This window comes from Protopterus annectens, chromosome 4.part1 (assembly GCF_019279795.1).
Source record: "Protopterus annectens isolate FY-2018-M chromosome 4.part1, PAN1.0, whole genome shotgun sequence".
In the NCBI taxonomy this organism is placed as follows: domain Eukaryota; kingdom Metazoa; phylum Chordata; order Ceratodontiformes; family Protopteridae; genus Protopterus; species Protopterus annectens.
In genome coordinates, this window is record NC_056734.1 from 840,785,263 (window position 1) to 840,809,627 (window position 24,365).

The following is a 24,365-nucleotide window of genomic DNA, read 5'->3' on the forward strand; positions in this document are numbered from 1 at the left end:
TCCCCCTGCACAGTTTGTGAGGGGTTTGGGTCTAGGGCAGTTAATGAAAGAAGGGGGGTTACGTTGATCATTAAGGGTCTCCTTCGTGTTGGTTGTGTTTTGGTGCTGAAGGACATTTCTGACAAACCTCACCTCCCTTCCAAGGACTCCCGAGACCTCTAGAGTTGTTCGTAAGATGTCTTCTTCCATCTCCAAGCCAGAACCCTCTTTTGGCTCGCAGGACCCAAGACCTTTGAGTGCCCCAGCAGCCTTGGCTCTGGCTTGGACTCCTTGGAGCCAATCGCTGTCGGTGCTGACCACGAGCAAGACCTTGTCTCTAGTCCTCAGTGTACCAAGCCCTTTTTTGTTCAAAGGGGCACTGCTCGGTAGGGTAGCTTCACCCTTCCTGTCCAGTCGAGTTTCTCTGGCTGTGATCCATCAGCTGGGTTCTTCATCTTCCAGGCAACCAGAAGAGCATGACTGGAACCCAATTTATCTGAAAGTGTTCCCAGGAAGCTGAACAAAATACAACTGCGCAAGGAAAGGCAGTTTTGGTCCAAGTGTCCCTTGGTCAAATACATCATTGTGGCAGCAGCAACAAGAAGAACCTCTCAGAAGATAACTACTGTCCATCCACTCCACAAATTGGATATAATGGGGAAGAGAGTGTATGCTTCACACCCCTTTGCACCTAGGGCCTTGAACTATGGCACCAATATGAACCATTTTCAGAACTAGGGGAGAAATCATCATTAGCCTGTCTGGAAAGATTGCCCATTGCAGACTGAAGAAAACAACTGGAGACCACTTTGGGCACCATATTTAGCATTACCAACCTCTTCATGCAGCTCTTGTGCATAAGGTAGCCAATGGAGCAGCAGGAGCAGGCATCACATTGAGACAACATGCCTGGCTACACCTTTGTGGGTAACTTTTTTAAGCATCCTTTACCAATAACCCTTAAGATGGATCATCTTTAGCTGGTTCAGCCATTAAAGAGAAGATGCAGAAGTGTGAACAAGACAGGAATATGCTGTCAACTGTACGAGTCAGATTTGAAAATCTGCAGCGATCGTATAGCAGGAACCCAAACGGGTCCAAGTCCCTATGGTTTAAAATATTCTGGTGTCAGCATTTCCAGTCCACTTCTGGTAGGAGATATCATGGCAGAGGTGGCCCCTTTAATGGATGCAGGCCCAGAGGTTGAGGGGTTTGTAAAACAAGCAAAATCACCCCTGAAGGGCTGCCTGACTGCTCCCCTCTGGAGGTATTTGGGGATTGTTTATCCTCTTTACTGTCCTGTGTGGAAGGACCTCACACAAGATACTTGGGTAAGAAGGATAATAACCAGAGATTATATGATTCCCTTTCCTCTCTACCACTTCCCAGATATTCCACCTCATCAACAGGAGGCAACTGGAAGAGAAATTTTATTCTCTACAAAAAAAATATCCACCTAGGTGGTCGCATTGGATCAGATATGGTCAGATTATTATTCCAGATTCATTTTAGTTCCAAAGAAACCCAAATACCTCAGGCCAGTCTTGGACTCAAGTCATCTCAACCAATAGATAACAAACATTGCCACAAAATGGTCATGGTGTAAGGTAATTTACTTTGCAGACAGACGATTGAAGATGCTCAGTCGATCTTCATGAGGCTTACCTTCTCATAAAAATATCGAAAGCCCACAGAAGATGCCTTTTGGTCTCACTACAGCCTTCTGTTTCTTTACTAAATGCATGGAAGTGGTAGCAACTCACAAGAGTGCAAATAATTTGTCTTCTTCCTCATCTGAATGACTGGCTGCTTACTACTACAATGAGAGAGTCCAACCTCAAAGCTAAAGACTATTTAATTCAGGTCTCTCAATAAATTACGAGAAGTCAGTTCTGGAACCAACTCATACCGTCCAGTTCATAGTATGCCACCTGGATACAACCCTTACCCATGGTTTCCCTTCCCTTAGAGTTCAGATTTTAAGGGACTCTGTCCAGCATCTACTACACTTTACATATGTGCCAGTGGTCTTTGTTGTTAGAGTCCTAGGCTGATGGTGTCCTCATAATAATGGTTCATCCAGCATATCGTCACATGGGAATTCTTCAGTGGCTCTGCAGGGTCCAGTGGAGCCATTTAACGGACCCTCTGTCAGTACTCGTATTAATAACTCATGTTTGCAGAGTACAGTTACACTGATGGTTAATCCCTCCCCTCTCCCCTGGTTCTCCAAGGGAGACCATTCCTGATGTCCCTTCCCAAAACAGTTCCAAACCACTGATCCCTCTCCCCAGAGGTGTAGTGGGCATTTCCAGGAAAGGATAATGCAAGGTACATGGACAGAGCAGAAGGCCATCCTTCACATCAGTTTTTTTTCTGGAGGTGAGAGCAGTCCCCCTGGTGTTGTGGGAACTTCAGGATGTCTGGTCTCCAGGGTTGATTTCAGTCCTGACAGACAACATGACAGTTTATTACATCAATAAGCAGGATGGAGCCATGTCCTATCTGTTGTGCCCAGAAGCCATGACTGTGTGGCAATGTGCGATCACTTTGCATCCTTTCTTGGTAGCAGAGCACGTTGCAAGGAAAGCCAGCCGTCTTGCTGACGCACACAGCAGAATCATTATTTGTCTCACGAGTGGTCTGTAAATTCAGCAGTGCCTTGTCAAATTTTTCATTGTTAGGGCTTTTCTTGCTGTCAGTCTGTTTGCTTCTCGAGACAGTGGCCTCCCAGGCTCCTTTATTTCTTTCCTTCACTTCCCCTGATGATCAGGTTCATTCAGAAGCCAGATACTTAGTCTCAACGATTCTTACTGCCCCTTACTGACCAAGACAAATTTGGTCTCCCCGCCTACTGAAGCCTCACCTCTGGGAGCCACCCTGCTTATTGGTCCCTTGTTGAGGCCTTCTTTCTTATCCTTCTCGATTGCCTGATGCAGAGCTTCACAGCCTCAAGTTTGACTGTATGTTTTTTCCAATTCCAGTGATGATGAGACCCTTCCTTGTCTCATGAAGTAGTGCAGATTCTTTCAAATTCTCAAAAGGAATCTATTCTTAGGATTTACCACAGTAAATGCAAGTGCTTTTCAGCCAGGGTATCAAATCAGGGCATAGATTTGGCTGCATCTGTCCCTCCGATGTTTCTCTTCGATCACAGCTGTTTGACTTGGGCTCTAGTTTTTCCACTCAAAGTACAATTGGCCACAATTTCCAACTTTCCTAACTCATGTTCTAGCTTCTCACAGATTATGGAAAGCCTTCCTAAAGGGATCTTTTTACTTTGCTCACCAGTAAGAGAGCCACTTTTACCATGGGACCTCAGTTTTGTGCTTGAGGCTTTAAAGTTTCTGTCTTGCAAGATGTTGTTCCTAGTGGTTTTAACTTCAGCCATGTACTGTCCTCCTCTGTCCCTTATCTACTGCGTTATAAGGATAGAGTTTTGTTATGGATAAATCCTTCCTTTCTTCCCATGGTGGAATCCAAAATTAATCTGAACCAGCCCAATCATTTGCCAGTCTGTTTTTCCCCTTATAATTCAAACAAGGGAAAATATTCTCTATACCTGATGTCCATCATCACTTTAGATTTTACATACATAGAACCAAAACCTTTAGAAAGGATTCTTAGTTGTGTCTTTTACTGCAAATAGACTTGGTTTGAGTTTCTAAAATTACTTTTGCCGTGCAAGTCCAGCCTTTTTCAGGAAGTCTTCAGTTGACAAGATGTGTGCTGCAGCAACCTGGTTTGCACTGCATTACTTTGATCTAGGGCTTCCTTTGGAGCCACAGTCCTCAAAGGTCACCTCTCATGATTCCACCCAGGTATTCAGTAGCTGGGGATTCTGTCCCATCATTTTGATCAGACAGATGGATAGGATGAATAGGATATGGAAGCTATGTACTTACTGTAATGCTTGATCCTTTCATGTTTGATGCTTTCATATTTTTTTGTCCAATGTGACAGCCCCCTCCCCCTTCAGTCCTCTGTATCTGCTAACTCCTAAAGGACTTGTAAGATTTCAATTCTCTCTCTCTGTTTTCCTTTTATTTCAACATGCCTGTTATTGTCAGGCAACAAACTCTATCTGAGGTAGCTTCACTTAGTGGTGCTTTATGGGAAGGGAAAGAATTAAAGAAGCTCGAGGCTGGAGCACTAGTTTTGCCTTCTCAGATCCAGCAAGTGACTTGAAAACCCATACATCATATCAAACATATGAGGATGAAAGGATCCTTGGTTGTGGTAAGGCATGAATCCTGCCTTATAATTAGCATCAGTAAGACCAAATTTGTTAGAATGATGGAATATTGACTATGACCTAGAACATCCAAGTGCTGTTAGTATTCCTGTCACTAGAGGGATCAGTCAGAGAGGAAGTGGAATGTCGTGGCAGAGAATACTTGCCTGTCCTTGGGGGGGAGGTCAGTGAATCCATGGTGGAGATGGAAAACCTGTTGGCTTACAAGATAGCAGAGCTGAGCTGTTTGAGGAGGTACGTCATCAGCCTGAGTAAATGGCATTCAATTAAAATGCAATAAAATCCCTTATGGATGGCCTGGGTGATTGTCACACCAAGATCAGCTCTCACCATCCGAGGTGACAAATGAGCTTAGTTGTACAGTGTCCCAGATGATCAGCAGAGTAAATATTCTTGCAGAAAGAGTAATGACTGTCACTACACACATTCTCCAGCCATCTGTCTTCAGACCTGCTTAAACTAATAGTGGAGAGATGATCAGCTGTAACTCATTCACTCCAGTGGAGCTCAGGAAGTTTGCACTGTAACTTCCAATGGGCGGAGCCTAAGCCTTTTGACAAAATCAAATTACTTCCTCACATAGGTTCATAGGTTCATACTAAGCTACCTGCCCTAGGGCATTTATAAGCCTAGCCAGAGTGTGTTTGGCTTTCGCCACCTATTTTAAATGAATTTTGCTATGCCCTTTTTCGAGGTTAGTATACTGTGCCTCTGTCTAACACTGACACAGAAGTGATACCCGTGGTAAACCTACTATCTCCCATCCATTCATCAAGATTCCTCTTGAAGAGAGTCAATGAGGGACTCTGCCTAACCTGGACTGGGATTTTATTCCAGAGTGAAGGGAGCCTCTGGGTTATGAATCTGTCCCTCCAGCATGTCCTATTTATTTCAGTGCTGAGGTTCAAGTCTCTCGAGCGCGTAGCTCGATGGGATTTGGATTTTCTGAGGTGCAGCATGTCCATTAATTCCGGGTTGGACATGGCTTTATACGTCAGGCACAGATCGCCTCTGAGCAGGCGGTATGCCACTGAGTAGAGCTGGAGTTTCTTTAACCGGGCAGCATATGGCATCTGTTTGAGCCCTTTGATCCTCTTGGTGAGGTACTTTTGGGGTCTTTCCAGTTGCTGCAGGTGTCTGGTAAGGTACATCCCAAAAGGGGCATTGTACTCAATTATGGACCTGATGAGGGATGAGTACAGAGGCACGATGACCTCCTCTGATCTAGATGTGAATCCCTTCATGATTAGTTGGGCTATATAAAATGTTTTTCTAACCACTTTGGCCACGTGGTTGTCAAATGAGAGATTGCTATCAACTTGGGTCCCCAGGTCCTAATTACTTCTTCCGTACTTAATGGATTACCACCTATGTGGTAATTTGTGGGCACTTTGTTTTTGCCAAAGGGGATGACTATACACTTTTTGGCGTTTAGCTTGAGGCCATGGCTCTGGCACCAGTTGTCTGTTTCTATGAGGCCCTTTTGTAGGATGCTTGTGTCGGCTGGAGAGTAGATTATGGCGCCCAGTTTGCAGTCATCTGCGAACTTGGTCAGCCACAGTCCTTCCGTGTTCGCCTGTACCTCCGAGAAATATATACCGAACAAGAGAGGTCCCAGGACTGAGCCTTGTGGGACGCCACTTGTAACTGGTTTGGAGTCTGACATGGCTCCATCAATTCTAACCATGTGGGTTCTGTCCTTGAGCCAGTTTGCAACCCATCTAGTGACATAGGGGTTTATATTTAAGCTGGTGAGCTTATCTATAATGCCTGAGTGGGGTATTGTATCAAAGGCTTTTGCAAGGTCCAGGTAGGCTGTGTGGACCACCTTCCCCTCGTCAATGGCCTTGTTGACTGTTTCAAAGAAATCAACCAGGTTTAAGAGGCAGGATCTGCCCTTAACAAAGCCAAACTGGGTAGGATCCAGTGTCTGTAGGTCCCTAATATCTTTATTTATGAGGTCCATGATGATCCTTTCCATAGATTTGCAGACCAAGCTAGTCAGGCTTATGGGGCGATAGTTTCCAAGATCCGTTGAGGCACCACCTTTGTGGAGAGGGACCACTGTTGCTGTACGCCACTGTTTGGGTACATATCCTGTAGTAAGGCTGAGATTGAACAGTAGTTTTATGTTTGGGTTTAGTTCTTCTTGGAGTTCATGTAGAACGCAGCCCGGGACACCGTCTGGTCCCATTGATGCTGTGTTTTTTGCTTTGGAGAGGGCAGCTCTTACCTGAGCATCTGAGATGTCAGGGGGGCAGCACTCTGCTGGGATAGATATTTGCCCTTTTGGTGGGGAAGGGGGGGAGAGGTTTATGCTGAACCTGTCAGCTAGGATGTTGGCATTGTCTGTGGGTTCGGTGTATTTTTTGTCATTTTGGACTAATTCTGAGCATATCTGGGAATTCCCACCCAGGTTCCTAACATAACTAAAGAAAGCCTTGTGATTATCCTTAGTATCCTGTGCAATTTTTCTCTCGAAGCTGACCTTAGACGATTTTATGAGTGCCTGTAGTTTTTTGCTAATACTGATCAGAGATGCCTTCCCTTTTTGGGATTTTGCTCTATCATGTAGTAGCTTCCTCCTTCTATTGTATAGTTTGTTTATGGCTGTGGTCCACCAGACAGGACACCTAACTTTGGAGGATTGGGTCTTGGTTTTATTTGGGATTGCATGATCCATGCATTCCTGAAGGTGTTCATAGAATGCGTTTATAAAGGATTCTGCGGTCTGGGCCGTATTTTCCACAGGCCCGGGGGATTTGAAGTTTTCCACCTCGGTTTTGAGGAGTGTGAAATTTGCTGTAGAGAAGTTTTTCACTGTGGTTTTCTGGGCAGGGGCTGGGGTTGGGATGTGAATACCTACTGAGATTAGTTTATGGTCTGATCTTACCAGTGAGGGATACACTTCTGGTCTGGAGCATAGAGTCCCCATGTTGGTGATGATCAGGTCCAGTATGTTTTCCCCTCTTGTGGGAGTGGCAACAAGTTGTTCCATAGCATTTGAGTTTATAAATTCTAGGAACCTTCGGGCTAGGGTGTTGGAGCTAGAGTAATGCTGCCAGTCTATGTTAGGGTAGTTGAAGTCGCCCAATATAATGGTGTTTGGAGAGACCTTCATATTTTCCAGTGTTCTCAGGAAGGCCGAGTGGGGTTCCTGGGTTTGGGAGGGTGGTCTGTAGCAGGCTATAAACTGGAAGGCAGTTTTACTCACTATTAGTTGCACATGGATAGTCTCTGATGCTTCGTGCCGTGCCACCAACCTGGAGTTGTGGGTATCTTTGACGAATATTGATACTTCCCCTCCTTTTGTGGTTCGGTCCAAGTTTTGGGGCCGAAAAACATGGTATGAGGTATAACCTGGTAGTGCTGGGGTGCTCTCGGGAGCCTTGAACCACATTTCAAACAATTGTTCATATTTCTGGAACCATAGGGGTTATGAAAGAAGTATGAATGGCAAACTCTTCAGTACAAACTATTTTTATAGTGGTAGTATTCTTTAGGTTGTAGGTCTTAAACTCAATTTTATAAGCCACAGTAACTGTTACATTTGTAATTTTTGTAAACAACTTATAATATCTCAGCAACCATTCAAGTTATACACATACAGTCAGCAGCATTTTATCCATCTAGCTGAGAGCTTTCTTATGATAATAAGGGGTTATGTCTGTGTTACTTGGTTGTTGAGATATTTAGAAAAATATGAACATTATATATATATAAATTAATATCACAAAAACAACAGATCTGAAGTAGTTAACTTCATTTTATCTGCAACCTGTGGGTATACGGATCCATATCTGATCCCAGCTGGCAACTCTTTTCTAGCATCTGCTCCAAGCTCCTCCCCTTACCCATAATGCCCTACCATCTCCTATTTTCCCTCAGATCTTGTTTGCCGCACCAGTGGTGTGCATCGTGGTCTCCTTTGCTCTGAGCTCAGGGATAGTAAGTGGTATTTTTCTGGTATCTAGGTGTGCTTGAGTAAAATTTTTTCCCTTCCTCCCCCTGTGTAGTATCTTGCTTGGTCGTCGGTGTTTTTTTGTATAGAGAAGTAGTTAGACCCGCCCTTCCCCTACCTGTGTTGTGTGTGGTTTTGGAAGGGTAGTGTTTGTACCTTTGAGTGCAGGACTATGGCTGATCAGCCGAAGCCTGTCTTTAAAAAATGCACAGAGTGTGGCCATAAGCTCTCCCTGGCCGATGGTCACACTCTGTGTATAATTTTCTTGGGAGTGGCATATTTGTCCACTCAGTGTGCGGTCTGTTCTGGTTTTAACCCTAGGGCCCTTAGGGATCACAAGGCCAAGCTAGTTGCCAAAGGCCTTCTCCCCACTGCCATGTTGGAATCTGCCTCGGTCTCTAGTGTACCACATCCCACCCAGACAGGGACTCAACCTTCCTCTTCTTCTGGCGATGGGTCTTCTAAGGACAACTCTTCAGTCAGCGTGGCTGAAAAAGAAAAAGATAAAGAAAGGCGCAGAGAAGAAAGGGAGAAAAAGAAGGGCCGTCATCATAAGACATCCCCAGACAGGGAGCTCTTTCTCAGCCCCCCCATCTAAGACCATGAGGCCTGTTTCTCCATGGCTGCGGTCTCCTCTTTTCTCACCGGAGCAGTTGGAACATTCGGACCCGAGGCCTTCCTCCCCACTGCGCAGACCAGCCAGATCCGAGTCGGTGGCCTCTTCGAGGTCGACAGAGCCTATCGACATGGATATGGACAGGATGATGCGGAGATTTATTCAGACCCAAATTCAGATGGGAGTCTTGCCAGGCCCCTCTCCCTCTGGAGGGGGGGACCTCCATGCCTCTTTTCCGCCCCATCTCTCCTTCCCCGATCCGTGCTTCGGCTTCGGGGCTCTTGGATCCGAGGTTTTTTGGAGCTGGTAGCTCGGCACCGACGGTTCCTCCAACCTTGACTCCGGCTGTTACCTTGAGTTCTTCGGATCCGACTTGTTTGGATCCAAGTGACTCTCAGAGCCGTGGACAGGGAGTCGGACCTGGGGGAGTTTATTCTTCTGCTCTGACCTTTTCGGATCCGATCCGTTCCCTTTGACCTCAGGCTACCCTGGCTTCGGCTCCAGTCCCCGCTTCGGATCCGGGGAGGGCTTCTCCCTCGGCCTTCGAAGTGGTGGAGAGGGTTCTGTCCCAGAGATTGAGACCCCAGCCCATCCCCTCGGATACCACCCAGGCCCCCCTTGATTTGGCGACGACTCCCTTCATCCTGTCTCAGGGACAGCCCATGCCAGGGGATCCCCAGGATAATTTCCCTGAGGAAACACTTGCGGCTTGCGGATCCCCTTCTGAAAGTCCCACTGAAGAGGGTCACCGTAAGCGCAAGTGCAAAAGGAGGCACTTGGACTCCCCCGAGTCCCTCACTATGGACACTGACTTAGATGAAGGAGAAGGTTCTCCCAGGTCACCTCCCGAAGACGTCTCCTTTGGAGAAATTTTGGAGAGCCTCCGCCATAGGCGAGGTTGGTCAGCCCCAAAACCTTTTGGGGATGAGTCAGTGTTCCTGGAGGCCTTTGGCACGGGCTCATCTTCTTCCTGGGTGTCCCCACCAGCAGACCCCTTGGTGGACCTCATCACCACAAGGGCATGGAAGGAGTCTGACACCGTAGAGCCCATCCCCAAATGCCCTGACAAGGTTTTTATCTCCCCCTTCCGACAGACAACCTTGGTCGAAAGGAGCTCCAGTTGATGCTATGTTGGTTGCAGTGGCCACAAAGAAGGAATTAGCACAGGAGAGTTCCTCAGTCCACCCTCCAGACAAGGAGTCCAGGTCGGTGGATAAGTTTGGGAAGCGTGTCTACTCCTCAGCGACCTTTTCTATCCATGCACTGAATTATTTGGCACATGTGATTCGGCTTCAGCGAGACCTTGCTTCGGAATTCGCTGAGTCGCCCCCAGAGTCTTTATCGCCGCAGGCCAGACAGTTGTTCTTGGAGAAAATGTCTACTCTGAAGTCAGTCTCAAACACGTCAATGCAGCTCCTTTCCCATGCCACGGAAGGCGCAGCTAGGGCAGCTGGGGCAGGCATAGCCATGAGGCATCATGCCTAGCTCAGATTGTGTCAGTTCGCGGACCCTTTCAAGGAGTCATTTATCAATGCTCCCTACGATGGTTCTTCCCTTTTTGGGAAGACAGTACATGACGCACTTATCCAGAGCAAAAAGGATGGGAAGACACTGTCTGCCGTCGGAGTCCGCTTCTCTAACCCTCAGTGGTCCTTCTCTAGGAATCAGAGGGCAGAAGAAGATGTGGTTCCGAAAATCTCAGTTTTCCTGGGATTCTCAGGACAACTATTCCCCCAGAGGCAGAGAGGGACAGGATCGACGCCGACCCAGAGATAGAGGGAGTCCCAGGAATTTCAGGTCTAGGGAGCCCTTTTCTGATAGACCCGGTCAGGAGCCCTGAGGGGTTGCCCCGACTGTCCTACACTGGAGGCAGTCGGGGGACGATTGTCCTTACACCCAGCGACATGGGAGACCATTTTGACAGATCGCTGGGTTTAACAGATAATATCCAGAGGTCACTCTATCCCATTTGTTGCCCCTCCAAATATTGCAAAACACCTCCCAGATGTTCCACCCACTTACAGGGAGGCCGCAGCTCTAGAGGTTTCAAAGCTGCTTCTCAAACGAGCCATCGAACAGGTCCCCCCCGATCAGTCCGGATTAGGCTTCTACTCAAGGTTTTTTTTGGTGCCAAAAAAGAAGGGGGACCTCAGGCCCATTCTAGACCTGTCAACATTAAACCTGTCGGTAGCGAAACAGAAATTCCGGATGGTCACCCTACAGTCCATTCTACCTCTTCTCCGAGAGTGCGACTGGATGTGCTCGTTAGACCTCCAGGATGCTTACTACCACATCAAAATACACAGAAGCTCCAGGAGGTTTCTGCACTTCCGGCTGGGAGCCAGTCATTTTCAGTTCAGAGCTCTACCCTTTGGTCTCACCACAGCCCCCAGGGTGTTCAGCAAGGTAATGGCAGTTGTAGCGGCTCACCTGAGGCTTTAGGGTATTCAGGTGTTTCCATACGTGGACGACTGGCTCTTCGCTGTGCCCAACAAGCATCACTTGTGTCTGGCCCGGGATTATTTCTTTCGGTTGGCAGCTCTACTGGGGATTACAGTCGATGTTCACAAATCCCATTTGCAACCAGTACAAGTTCTAGACTTCACTGGGGCATGGCTAGACACTTTGCAGATGAAGGTATTCTTAACTCCAGACAGGATCCTACATCTCAGGTGCCACATAGCTCAGATAGCGAACTCCAAGTTTTCAAAGGTGAGCGAGGTTCTCCGGGCTATGGGCTCCATGGCTGCCACCATATCAATTCTCCCTTGCGCGCTCCTTCACATGCGGGTTCTTCAATGGACTCTGGCTGTTTAGTGGTCTTGGCTAGACCTGCCCATGGAATTTCCGGTCAAGATCAGTCATGTCTGCAGGACATCTCTTCTTTGGTGGTTAAGTTCACCGGAGATATCAAAAGGACGCCCCTTCGCGTCATCTCCAGTCCAAGCCACAGTGACCACGGACGCCTCCCAACTCGGGTGGGGGGGACACTGTTGGGGAAGGACAGTCCAAGGCACGTGGTCCCAGTCAGAGACCAAGTTACACATAAATGTTCTAGAGATGAGGGCAGTGCTTTTAGCATTGGAAGCCTTTCACACAGTCCTCCCTCTCGGATTGATTGCAATTCAGTCAGACAACATGTCGGTTGTCTGGTATATCAACAAGCAGGGGGGAACCAGATCCTACCCCCTATGTCACGAGGCCATGAGAGTGTGGGAATGGGCGATTTCCACTGGTCGGTTTCTGATAGCAACGCACATCCTGGGGTGCTCCAACATTTTAGCGGACAGATTGAGTCAGGCCATTCTGATGCCTTACAAGTGGTCTCTGAAACAGTCAGTAGTGGAGGAGATCTTCCTTGCAGCGGGTCAGCCTTGCTGCGATCTCTTCGCATCTCCTTCCAGCGTGAAGTGAAGCAAGTTCTTCGCTCTGATTCCCTCACCAGGGGAAGTCCCCAGAGACGCTGTAGTCCATGCTTGGCCCCCCGGGCTTCTGTATGCTTATCCACCTTTGCCACTTATTCCGAAGTTTCTTCAGGAAGCTTGCTGAGTACGGTGCAGAGTGAATCCTCATTGTTCTGTTCTGGCCTCGTCAGGTTTGGTTCCCATTCCTTTGGTCTCATCTCTTAGCTCCCCCGTGGGTTCTGGATCCCTGCCCAGATCTAATTTCCCATCTGTCGGAGGCACGTCCGCCCGATCTAGGGAGCCTCAAGCTGACAGCCTTGTTACTCCAGTTCTGTTAATTGCCAGGGCTTCCGGTCTTTCATCCCTGGTAAAATCCATTCTGGTAGCTTCTCTTAAAGACTCCACTAGGAAACTTTATTACAATAAATGGAAGCGCTTTACCATTTGGGCCTCACAGAGAAAAATAGATCCCTTTACAGCCAATGTTCCAGCGGTGTTGGACTTCCTGTCTGGTATCTTTCAACAAGGAGCTAGTTCCTCCACAGTGAATGTACAATTGGCAGCCATTTCCAGTTTTTACGTTGGTGAAGACAACATGGCCTTAGCCTCCTCTAGGCTGTGTAAGGCTTTTCTTAAAGATACTTTTCTGTTACGGCCGCCTGTCAAGGATTCAGTGCCTCCTTGGGACCTTACTTTTGTTTTACAGGCATTGGTGGCTCCTCCTTTTGAACCTGCAGCTTCGGTGGACTTAAAAGTTTTTGTCCTGGAAGACCGCTTTCCTAGTCGCCATAACATCTGCTAGGAGGGTTTCTGAGCTTCAAGCTCCGTCTGCCGTGCCTCCATATTTGGTCTTCTATAAGGATAGGGTCTCCCTCCGTACTAACCCTTCCTTCTTACCTAAAGTGGCATCTGAAGCAAACATAAACCAGTCCATTAATCTACCCATTTTCTTTCCTAACTTCCAAAATAAAGATGAATACAAACTCCATTTGTTAGATGTTCATAGACAGCTTCGTTTTTATCTTCATAGAACAAAGTCTTTCCACAAGACTGACCAATTGTTTTCCTTTTCCAAAGCATTTATGGGAAAAGCTATTCTACAATTTCTTTGGCCAGATGGATCACACTTTGTATTTCACATGCCTACAAAGCAAAAGGTTTATCTCCTCCTGGTATTGTTAAGGCTCACTCTACCAGGTTCATGGCGACTTCTGCTGCTTTTTGGTCTAGGGTGCCTTTGGACGATATTTGTGCAGCAGCAACCTGGGCCAATTCACATACCTTCATTTCCCATTACAAGTTAGATCTGATTTCGAGGGGTAGAGCATCCTTTGGCTCTGCGGTGCTCAGGAATATCCTTCCATAAGGGCCTCCCCAGATTGGAGTAGCTGAGGACTCTGTCCCACAGGTTGCAGATAAAATGAAGTTAACTACTTCAGATAAAGAAGTTATGTACTCACCCTAACGTTCCATCTGAGTAGTTATACTTCATTTTTCTGCAACATTCCCTCCCTCCGTCACCCGGACCTTGTCCTGTCTTTTCAGGATTGGTTTATTGGGTTGAGTTGCTTATGTTTTTAGTTGCAGCAGACTCGATCTGAGGGAAGATAGGAGATGGTAGGGCATTATGGGTAAGGGGAGGAGCTCAGAGCTTGGAGCAGATGCTAGAAAAAATTTGCCAGCTCGGATCCGTATACCCACAGGTTGCAGAAAAATGAAGTATAACTACTCAGATGGAACATTATGGTGAGTACGTAACTTCTTTTTAGTATCTATTTACCTGCATGAGACAGAGGTCAAATATTAATGCAGTCAAGTTTGCCATTGTATAAGGTTTGAGATGAAATATTTTAAAATTTTGTACATAGCATGATTTTAGAATTACTGATGCAAATATGAACAAGCAATATTTGATGCCTAGAGGAGTCAGCAGGAGTTAACTGCAGATGCACCTGAAGGTGTCACTCGGATGTAATGAGTTGCTATTTACAGTAATGCCACACCAGGACTTACCTTTAGCTGTATAGCCTGACTGAAACTAACTGAATTCCTACTTTTTCAAAATTTCTGTATGACTGTATCATCTATGCCATCCGGACAGAGGGCAACATTCACAGGCCTGAACAAATGTTTCACAGATTTATAAAACAATGTGCTACTTTAGATGTAGCATTTAGATTTTTGTCCCTAAGATTTAGCTTGATTTGCTGATGTATATTTATATTACATACACAAAGATACATGTATAGGTTCATAGGTAGGTACTAGGCTAGGGTCTATATAAGCCTGGCTGTATATATATATATATATATATATATATATATATATATATATGTGTGTGTGTGTGTGTGTGTGTGTGTGTGTGTGTGTGTGTGTGTGTTCTGAAGAAGTTCTGATACGAATTAAAAGGAACGAAAGCTTAAAGAAATCACTGTGGGTTGCTTTTGTCTTTTATTTATATGTTTTATTTTTCTGCTGCCTATCAGAAGTTTTAGATGCATATATATATATATATATATATATATATATATATATATATATATAGTATTGGTATCCTGTGTGTTTACAGGATTTTGAGTTTTCAGTATTTTGAACTTTCAGGATTTTGGGCTTCGGGATTTTGGGCTTTCAGGATTCTGTAGCGCTCCCATATAATTTTATTTATTTATTTATTTATTTTTATAAGGACAGAGCTACACTAGTATATGTACATTTGTAAATAATCAGATTAAGCCAGTGCAAAGATTCAGTATCCTTAATATACGGAGGTCTGTTATCTGAAGGTTTCTGAAACAAATAATATCCCTTTTTCCAAAGGGCTGCACTGATTTTTTGAAGGTTGACATTTTATGCTGAGGTTGTGAGGTATGGTCTGCTGTCTGGTTCCACCATTTGACCTCCTCCAAAGTACAGACTCTAGCTTTTAACCATAAACTTTACCTGATTGTACTTCTCATCACTTTTATCATCCTCCCTGGGGTAAGAACCATGCCAGATCATTAGTGAAGCACAGCAGTCCAATCTGATAAAGGTCTGTCCTGCATGTAACACTTATAGGGATGGTAAATTCAGAAGCTTTGTCGACAAAATCTGGAACAACTTACCAGTGAGCCTTCTAACAAAGATGAGTTTAAAGGCAAATAATTCTCTGCAATAATTTGCTCTTCTAAACTCTTTTCAGATGTCATTGATCATCATTACCTTATGCTGTTTTGGAAATCTGTAAACCTCGTTCACTCATTGCTTAGAATTTGATGTGAAATATCACAGTAGGTACTGGCAATATTTATTACCGCCACCAAGCAGTTTCTAAATCTGCTTGTTTTTATGTCGGCAGTCTGGCTATGTATTATAATGCTACTATACCTTGTTTTTACATTGTGGGATTTTTCTTCCAATACTTTTGTCAGAGTTAGGTTATCACACACTTAAATAACCTCATTACCAAAACATAACCAAAACAGTTGAAGTCATTGCTGCATATCTAGGTAAGCACATTATAATAGTGTGCCTACCTAGGTTGCAGCTAAACAGTGTCCTTAACCTAGGTAGCAGGTATATTTGAGAAAAAAGATCATTGGAGGAAGATGGGCTGATATGATTTTTTTTTTTACTTGTAAACTTACATTAAAAACATAAGCTGTACTTTATAGGATGGTATCTCACAAGTATGGTTCTTCTTTTGCAGGTAGATGCCCTTATGCATTCTCTGATTCAGCTAAGGAAGAAAGACAGAACTGTGAAGAGTTTAATCGTGTCTCAGTTTACAACATTCTTAGCACTTCTCGAACGTCCATTAGTAGGTGAAACGGTTGTGTTTGTTTATATAAAAGCCTTTGTGTTAACAAAACACTACTGTGAAACCCACATATTATTTGCTTCTACTTGTTACTTCCAGTCTTTGTGTCATTTAGTTATAAAACATCTGCATTTTTTTTAACAAGATTCATTGTGGTGTAGTAGTACAGTTTTTCCTAGATATTTATTTTTATGAAGTCTTGTTTCATCGCAGGACTAGAGAGGGACTGCCATAATATGTAGTTAATCCTATATATTTCATTTAGATTTGTGAGTGTAAGATTGTCCCTGTCTAATTGCAGACCTTCTTAGTAGGATGAACGGGAGAAAGAATGCTTAGAAAACATGGATTATAAGTTTATAGGTGCGTACTAGGATGAGTAGCACAAGGGCCTTTTAAAACCTAGCCATATATCCCAAATCTCTGACAAGTTCTGGCATTATTAAGTGCAAGCAAAGGCTTGGGAGATGGAACCATTTACAAGCAGGGGCCTAGGAGATGAAGCATTTACAAGCAGGGGACTAGGAAAGGAAACATTTACAAGACCGGCTGTGTCCATTAGAGGCATAGGTGCCAAACCAGGGATGAATTTCCATTTCCCTATCCAGTTGTCCAAGTTACATTTGAATAAGATGAGGGAGGAGCTCTGCTTCACATTGATTGAGAGTCTGTTCCAGAGAAGTGGTAGTCTTTGGGATACATACCTGTCTCTCCAGCAGGTCTTGTTTGTATCACAGGCAAGGATTAAGTCTTTAGAATGGGTAATTCTGGTGCTGTTTGTTTTGCTGATATGCAGGAGGTCCAGCAGGTTGAGGTCCAACAACTCCTTGTATGCCAGGCATAGATCTCCCACCAACAGCCTGTAGAAGACAGAATACAGGGATATAGCCTTGAGGCAGTTTATAAGTTGTACAACACAGAATGATTTCCTCAATGTTCTAGACACATGATGGTGAAAGGCTAGATTACAGTGTGTGTGTCCCTGAGTCCATGACTACTGGGTCAACTCTTAGGGGTGTGTTGTTAATATGATAGTTACCAGGGGTGGATGACTCCCCAAATTATACTATTATGCATTTTTTTAGCATTTAGTTTTAGTCAGTGGCTCTGACACAAGTTATTTGTCTCAGCCCATTCTGGAGAGCATTTGTGTCGGGGGGGGCGGGGGTTATTTGACTGCTTTTAATTATCAATCATCTGCAAATTTAGTCAGCCAGAGGCCCTTAACATTGGCCTTGACTTCAGAGAAGTAAATGCCAAAAAGGAGCAGTTCCAGGACTGATCCCTGAGGGACTCTGCCTGTGAGGCAACCCCCCCCCCCTCAGTTCTAACTTCCTGGGTCCTGTTTGTGAGCCAGATAGCATATTCACCTGGTGACATAAGGGTTTATACCTAACCTCTTGAGTTTGTCAACAATGCCCGAGGGGAGTATTGCATCAGATGCCTTGGCCAGGTCAAGGTAAGCAGTTTGAACCATTTTGCCCTCATCCATTGCTTTGGTAACCTTCTCAAAGAAGTCCACCAGTTTGAATAGGTATGACTTGGCCTTTTCAAAACCAAATTGGGTTAGGTCCAGTTCCTGTAGGTTACCTATGTCATTATTGATCATTTCCATAATTCTGTCTATGGCCTTTGCACATGAGACTAGAGACTTGTGAGTCTGTAGTACCCAGAGTCTGTAGATGGCCCACCTTTGTGCAGAGAGATGGCTATTGCTGTTCTCCATTCATTAGGCATGAAGCCTGTTTGAAGGCTACAGTTAAATAGCAATTCCAAGGGGCCTGATAAGCCACGTTTCATGCTACTTAGAAGGCATTCTGGGATACAGTCTGGGCCCAATGATGTAGTTTTCTTGGATTTGGGGAGAGCATTGAAGACCTGTTCCCTAGTGATAGTCGAAGGAGTTAAATTTGATGGTATTTCTTTAGGAGAGGATGATGGGGAAAGTTACAGCTGAATTTGTCTGCCAGTAGGTTTGCTATATTTTCTGTCTATAGGTAGCTCCATTAACAGTGATTGCCACACACAATTGTTCATTCCCTTTGAGGTTGCAGGCATAGCTAAAGAATACCTTGTGGTTCTTGACCTGAGAGGCCAAATTTACCTCCGGCTTGGTTTTAGTTTGATGAGACTGCTTTTATCCTTCTGGGTGCTACACCTCCTATTTTCTGCCGTGATTTACTTCCTTCTGTTATAAAGCCTTTTGCTAATAATTCAGTCAGGTTAGTTTTTTTGAGTTAGTTCTGTACTTCTTCCTGATGGGTACACCTGCCTCTGTGCAGCTATTAACATGACTGTGTAGGGTTTCTGTGAGTAGTTCCGTGTAGGAAGCAGTGATCTTCTATGTCACTGTTGCAGTATTCTTCACCTTCGAGTTGTCCTGCCAAGGATAGCCCAAGGTCCATCTAGTATGCCAAAGCCTTTAGAGCTTGTAAAAGTGAAGAAAAGAACATCTACCATTAGGGTAAGATTTTACACAACTGTACTTTCTCAGGGTTTTATGGGGGCTTGAAATTTTGCCCGGTTATCACGTAATAGTAGGAAGTTAACATTAAAGTAGTTTCTGAACACGCCAGGGTTAGCTGGGGTTCTGAGTTTTATTTTTTAATAGAAAGTGATCATTTTGTGGTCTGACCTTACCAGAGAAGACATTACACTAGGGGATGTGTATCACTCTCCCATATTAGTTAGAACCAAATTTCGCCCTTGGTCAGTGTATTGACAGTCTGGTCCAGGGAGTTTGTGTTTACAAAATCCAGGAATTTCTGTTCTTGCACATTTGGTGTCATATGTGACTCCAGTTAACAGTGGGGTAATTAGGCACCCATGAATATAGTATTGAGTTAGATGGTGAGTGTTTTCAAGAAGTTTAAATATGTGATATGGGTTTCTGGGTCATAGATGGGAACCTATTACTTGCAAGGAAGTGGTATGTGATTTGAACATGGTGAAGTTGAAGTGCATTGTCCTGTTTGACCAGCGTTGAGGTATATTTATTGAAGAAGTCTGATTGCAGACAAAAACGCTGTGTGTTGGCTTAAGGAAGCATTTATGTGAACCTATTGAGGCCTGAAGGGGTGTTTTTATGCATTTTTTATTTTTTAAGTGTGTGGAGTGATAAATAAATAATTCAACTACACTAAGAGGAGTCATGGGCTTTTTCCAAGTGCTTTGGTTGTGTTTGGTTTCGTTTTTATTGTCAGAGCACTGTAGCCCAGTTTGTATATTTATTGTTGATGTAAATCGAGACATCTCCATCTTTAGACTCTGTGTAGTAGCTGGTCTAAATGTGTGGAAGGCATTTTAACCTTGCACTGCGAGTGTGCTGTCCACATCTTTAAACCATGTCTCAGTCATCGCACAGATGTCTGCTATCTCCAGGGTGAGAAGAGCTTGTAGGAAGTGGAGTTTCTTGTTTAGACTCCTAGCATTGAGCAGTAACACCTTTAGATTTTCTTGGTTTTGATTTTGATTTGCTATGTCAGAAGTACTTTCAGTTTGGCATTTCTTAAAAAGGTACTATGGGGGAAGACAATGTTTTAACTATTGTTCAACGCCTAGAGGAGAGAGATGCAGAAAGCAGCATGATCTGTTGGCCATGTCCTTTTATGCTGACAAATATAGCAACTCCTTAGAATGAGAAAGATCACACAGCACTTGCCATTATTGCAGACAGATGCAGCCTCAGTGTAACATCTCATCCAAAGGATGACATGCTCAGGAGTGCAGCCCCCCCCCCTCTCCAATAAAAGTACACTGTAGAGTCTCCTGTCAGTTTTTCCTCCTTTTAAACCGTGAAGTAATAGTTGTTCTGTAGTGACTTCAGCTTTGAAGTCTATGAATATGTGCGGTTGCAGTAGGAACGTAGCTCCTGTAGGCATTCTTGGGGAATATCATAATCCTGGCATCTTTGAACACTGTGTGAGATTTTAACCAGGTTAAGTTGACTGGTACAAAAACCTAGTCAGTTTTCCCTTTGTGCTTGAATTAACCTATCCTGCTTGGTGTTAGATTGCCTTACCCATCCTCTGGTTGCTAATTATATAGTAGCCATAGTGAGAATATAGGTTCATTTAAAAAAAAAAAGTCACATGCAAAGGGGAAAGGGATTTGAACCCTGCACCCTTGGCACATGAAACCTTAGCTTTAACCTGTTTCCGAGCTTAGTATGAAAGGTCTTTATGCTCTTTGGGTAATACAACTGCCAAAGCTTTATTTTTCACACTGTCTTCTTGATCCCTGATTCACAAAGGCCTACCTACTCTTTTTTCAAGTTCATTCCATCATGTTTGGTGGAAGGGGTCGTCAAAGGGGATGGCTGACTATCCTTGCTCATTTTAGAGACAAGGACGAGCAGAATGTCAGAACCTTCCCTTCCAGGAAGAACAGGACAGACCCTTCCTTATGTCTAGTTCCAAGAGAGGGAATCCTGGCCTCACACAGAACATGACAAACACTGGGTGTCAAGCAAAAGAGCACTGGCACAGAGGATAGTGCCCATGAGAAGTGACTCTTGATTATGGAAGACCTGATTAGAACCAATGTCCCCAAGCTGTACAAGTTATTATCCACAAACAAGTCACATCAGACATCAAAACAGCACATACATGTAATCCAAGTAGAATAACCAATCAACACAGCTGAATCCAACAAAGTGGCAGTTCCAGAGTTTAATAAAACAGCATAAAAAATGTTAAAAACATCCAAGAAAATGACAAGCACTTTCATACCTATCAAGGTGCTTCTTCAGATCTAATTAAACAGACATGGAATGCTGCTTAAAATACACACAGTTTCAGATCTACCTCTTAAGGTCACATGACCTAAACAGTGGTCTAAAAAGGAACATAGTAATTTAAACCCTTCCCCCTCTAACTTTGTAATTCTAAATCCATTTAGTTTCAATACATTCTGTTTTAGTGCTGACATCACCACCTCTAATGCTGACATTAAAAAGTTGTAGCACAATAAAACTTAAATTTATGAATACTTCCAGCAACTAGAATGTGTTTAGACAGTACGTTTATTTTATCTTTTCTAAACACATCATAAATGTGTTCATGTACAAGGTCTTTCAATGCTCTCTTATTTTTACCAACAGAAACACTTTTACAAACAGCGCAGCCTGCTAAATAAATAAGATAACAGCTCTTACAATTTGCAAAGAAATTGAAATTATAAGCCTGCCTGGTCTCAGGATGCTCAAATCTGTCAGCAGTTTCAATAAACTGACACATTACAGCCTGTACAAGGATGAGTTCCTATTCTATTAGTAATCCTTGGCTTCTTCTGAACAGGTTTATATCACATTTTCCTCAAAGAAATATTGTTCTTAAAATTAAATTTAGGAACCTCACCTAAAAGAAAATAAAGCAGTAATGAGAGAAGTTTAGTTTGTAGTTTAGACTTGATGGTTGATAGTTATAGAATACGCTCCATTATTCATAATTATTGGAAAGTTTTACAAGGAATTAAAGATTTGTGCAATGTAGTGGGGAGGTTTCTCTGTTTTAGAATAGGGTTATTTGGATCTTAGATGAGGTGATTTTAAGAATTATTTGGTGCAGAAAGAAGCCCTATGACAGCTAAAATTGTGTGCTGATAGGTTACCCGGCCTAAATGATATGGTGAATATTAAATGTTTTTTAAAGAATAGAAAGGTTTCTGTTAGTAAGAAGTTATATTTTATACATTTTTTGTTTTGAGTTAACTTTATTAGATTTTATATTATCATTTTTATGAGCCTTATGTTTATTAATTGGTAGTTTAAATGTTTGGATTCATGTTTGCATAAATAAGATGTGGTAATTGTTAGTCATTCTGAAGAAGTTATTTGACGAAAGCAATTAATACAGAGTTAGTACTCTAATTCTCTGGCTAATTCTGTGGCTGCCCTGCTGCTTGGTTGATCCATAGAAAGTTTTTTTTTTTTTTAATTGGTCTTTTTTATCACTCTGATTTTTGTAGTGTTTCTTTTTATTGTACATTACATGTATGCTCCCTGCGCAAGTAGTATGGCATAAAGGTTAGGTACGGATGCACACACTTCATTATTTCTTTTCCATCGGTTTGAACAATGCCAGCCTGAATGCCCTTCTGTGCTGGTTACCAAGCTGTTTTCAGATAAGTGCCTCAATGGAGTTCCTTCTCATCTTCTCTTTTATTGTAGTGTTGTTGGTTTACATGTCATCCAGAAAGGGAAAATGAGTGTGGGAGGCAGATTTCCCCATAAAGATCTTCACAAACAGCATCTCTTCTGTTTGGGTGCTTCTCACAACCATAAGCAGTGTTCTATCTGCCAAGCATTTGTCTCCAAGACCCTGCGTAGTCACCTGTCCCCCTTGTATATTTACTTGGAAAACTAATGTCTATAGTTGTTGGCACAAGGTGTTATGACAGAGTCTTCCTATCCTCAGGATCAGCCGCCGGTCAAAAAAAGGCCAAAAACCTCAGGTATAATAATGTCTGCTGTCCAACCTCCCCCAGACATCTCTGTCGATGCTAGTGAAAGCCCTGATGTTTGTTGCTGTGCATTTCTTTGTTATGACCCCATTGGAGGCAGGCAAGGATCTGGATTCTTTTGCATGTCTTCGGAAGTTTTCAAACATCTGTTCCAGACATTGAGAGGAAATTTTGGCTGATTATATCTGAGGGACTGAGAGGGATTCTGCAGATTTTAGTACAGGAGGAGATTCCTGCTACACTTTGTGTCAACAAGGGTCCAACCCATCTGGGGTTTTTCGTGTGATATCCTGCAGAAAAAGAAACAAAAAAAAGCACATTTCCCCTACAATTAGATATCCCCAACGTGAATGGCAGTGTTGTACTCAGGGGCTGTTTAATGCTTTTAATGGCTTTAAAACCTCTTCAAGGGTTCTTTGTGCCTACCCCCTCCCTCGTCTTCTACTCCTCTTAAGAGAACTATGGAGCAGGAGTCTTCTGATGAAGATCTGGATTCTGGGGAAGAGTCCTTGGCATACTCTTCTCAGATCCCTTCTCCTTTGGAGTATGTATGTGAGGAAGAGGATCCTATCAGGCCAGATTCTCCTTTAGAATAACTCTGCTTTGGGGACATGGTTTCACGTATGACTGATTCTTTAAGTGGGATTGTTTTCAGGTTTCTGATGTCCAAAAGAGATATTATGAACTCCTCCAGATGGAGTCTCCCAAACCTTCTGCTGTTACTCCAGTTCTGTCTACCTTCTTGGATGCCTTTTCAGCAGCTTCTGTAGCCCCCAATTCCAAAGAAATATGACAGATTTTACAAGGTACCTGATTGTAAATTCTGAATAAACGTCCTTCTGTGGTGTCTGTCTCTTCTGACAAACCTTCCAAGCTATCGCCCTGTACCAAGTTCCTTCCTTCAGACAAGGATAGAGAGGGATCATGGAGCGACTGAGCAAAAAGGTTTATACTGCTGCCACCCTGGCTTTTAGGATTAATTGCCAGACCCATATGACTAGGTATATTTAGCCCTTCTTTCTCAGGTTTCTTAAGTAGTTTGACCTTTCTGACTCTGATGGGAAGGTTTTGGCCTTTTCCTTGTTAGGTTCTACTTCTCCAAGTGGCTTGTTATGATACAGCTGATGCTTCTTCAAGGGCTGCTGCATTTGGTTCTGTTCTGATGTGTTACTGTTGGCTTTGTCTTCAGGCTTTGCCTGATGACATTAAGGCCAAATTATTGGATGCTTCTCTAGAGAATAAAAATCTTTTTGGTTCTACTACTGCTGAACTTTTTAAAACCCTTCCAGAATAAGGACAAGGCCTTGCAGGAGTTGAAACATTTTTGTTTCCCCTATCCCTAAGTTTCAGAGGACTTACCCTTCCAAGTCTGCTTTCACAGACCGTCTCGCCTTCCATCCAAGGATGAAAAGGGTTCTGGATGTGTACCTCCTGTTAAGTCCACTCAGGCCTCTGTTTCTCAGAAACCTCCTTTTCATGACAAAACAGGTTCCATCTGACACTTTGCTTCTTTTTCCCTCAGCCAGGTTCCCTTGTCCCTTTGTTTTCCCTGTCTCTTCCAAATTAGTTAAGGAACACAGCAAGATGTTTGGTTTCTGTCCATCATCCGCCAGAGATATTTTGTGGTGTGGAACTCTCTTCCTCCCTTTCTGGGCATCCTTCAACCTCCTCAAGAACAGCTTCATTTCTTTTCAGAGGTGCTTCATGTTGTTTTGGCCCAGAGCACCATTCAGGTTGTGCCCCCTGCCAAAGAAGGGGAAGGGTTTTTATTCCAGAATGATTCTGCTTCCCAGAAAGGAGGGCACTTGGAGACTAATTCTGGACTTTTCTCAGCTCATTACCTTTCCAAAGATCCCCTCCTTTCTGGTGCTGTCCCTTACCACTGTTCC

General features: G+C 43.8%; 1 protein-coding gene across 1 annotated transcript in view; it reads left to right on the plus strand.

Moving 5' to 3' along the window:
• Window positions 1-24,365, plus strand: part of HLTF (helicase like transcription factor) — a gene marked incomplete in the record, with an annotated part of 1,324,997 nt that overhangs the window by 1,083,964 nt on the left and 216,668 nt on the right. Inside the window, 1 exon segment of the mRNA XM_044070619.1 lies at window positions 15,904-16,014. Within this exon segment, the coding sequence (XP_043926554.1) occupies window positions 15,904-16,014 (111 nt within the window).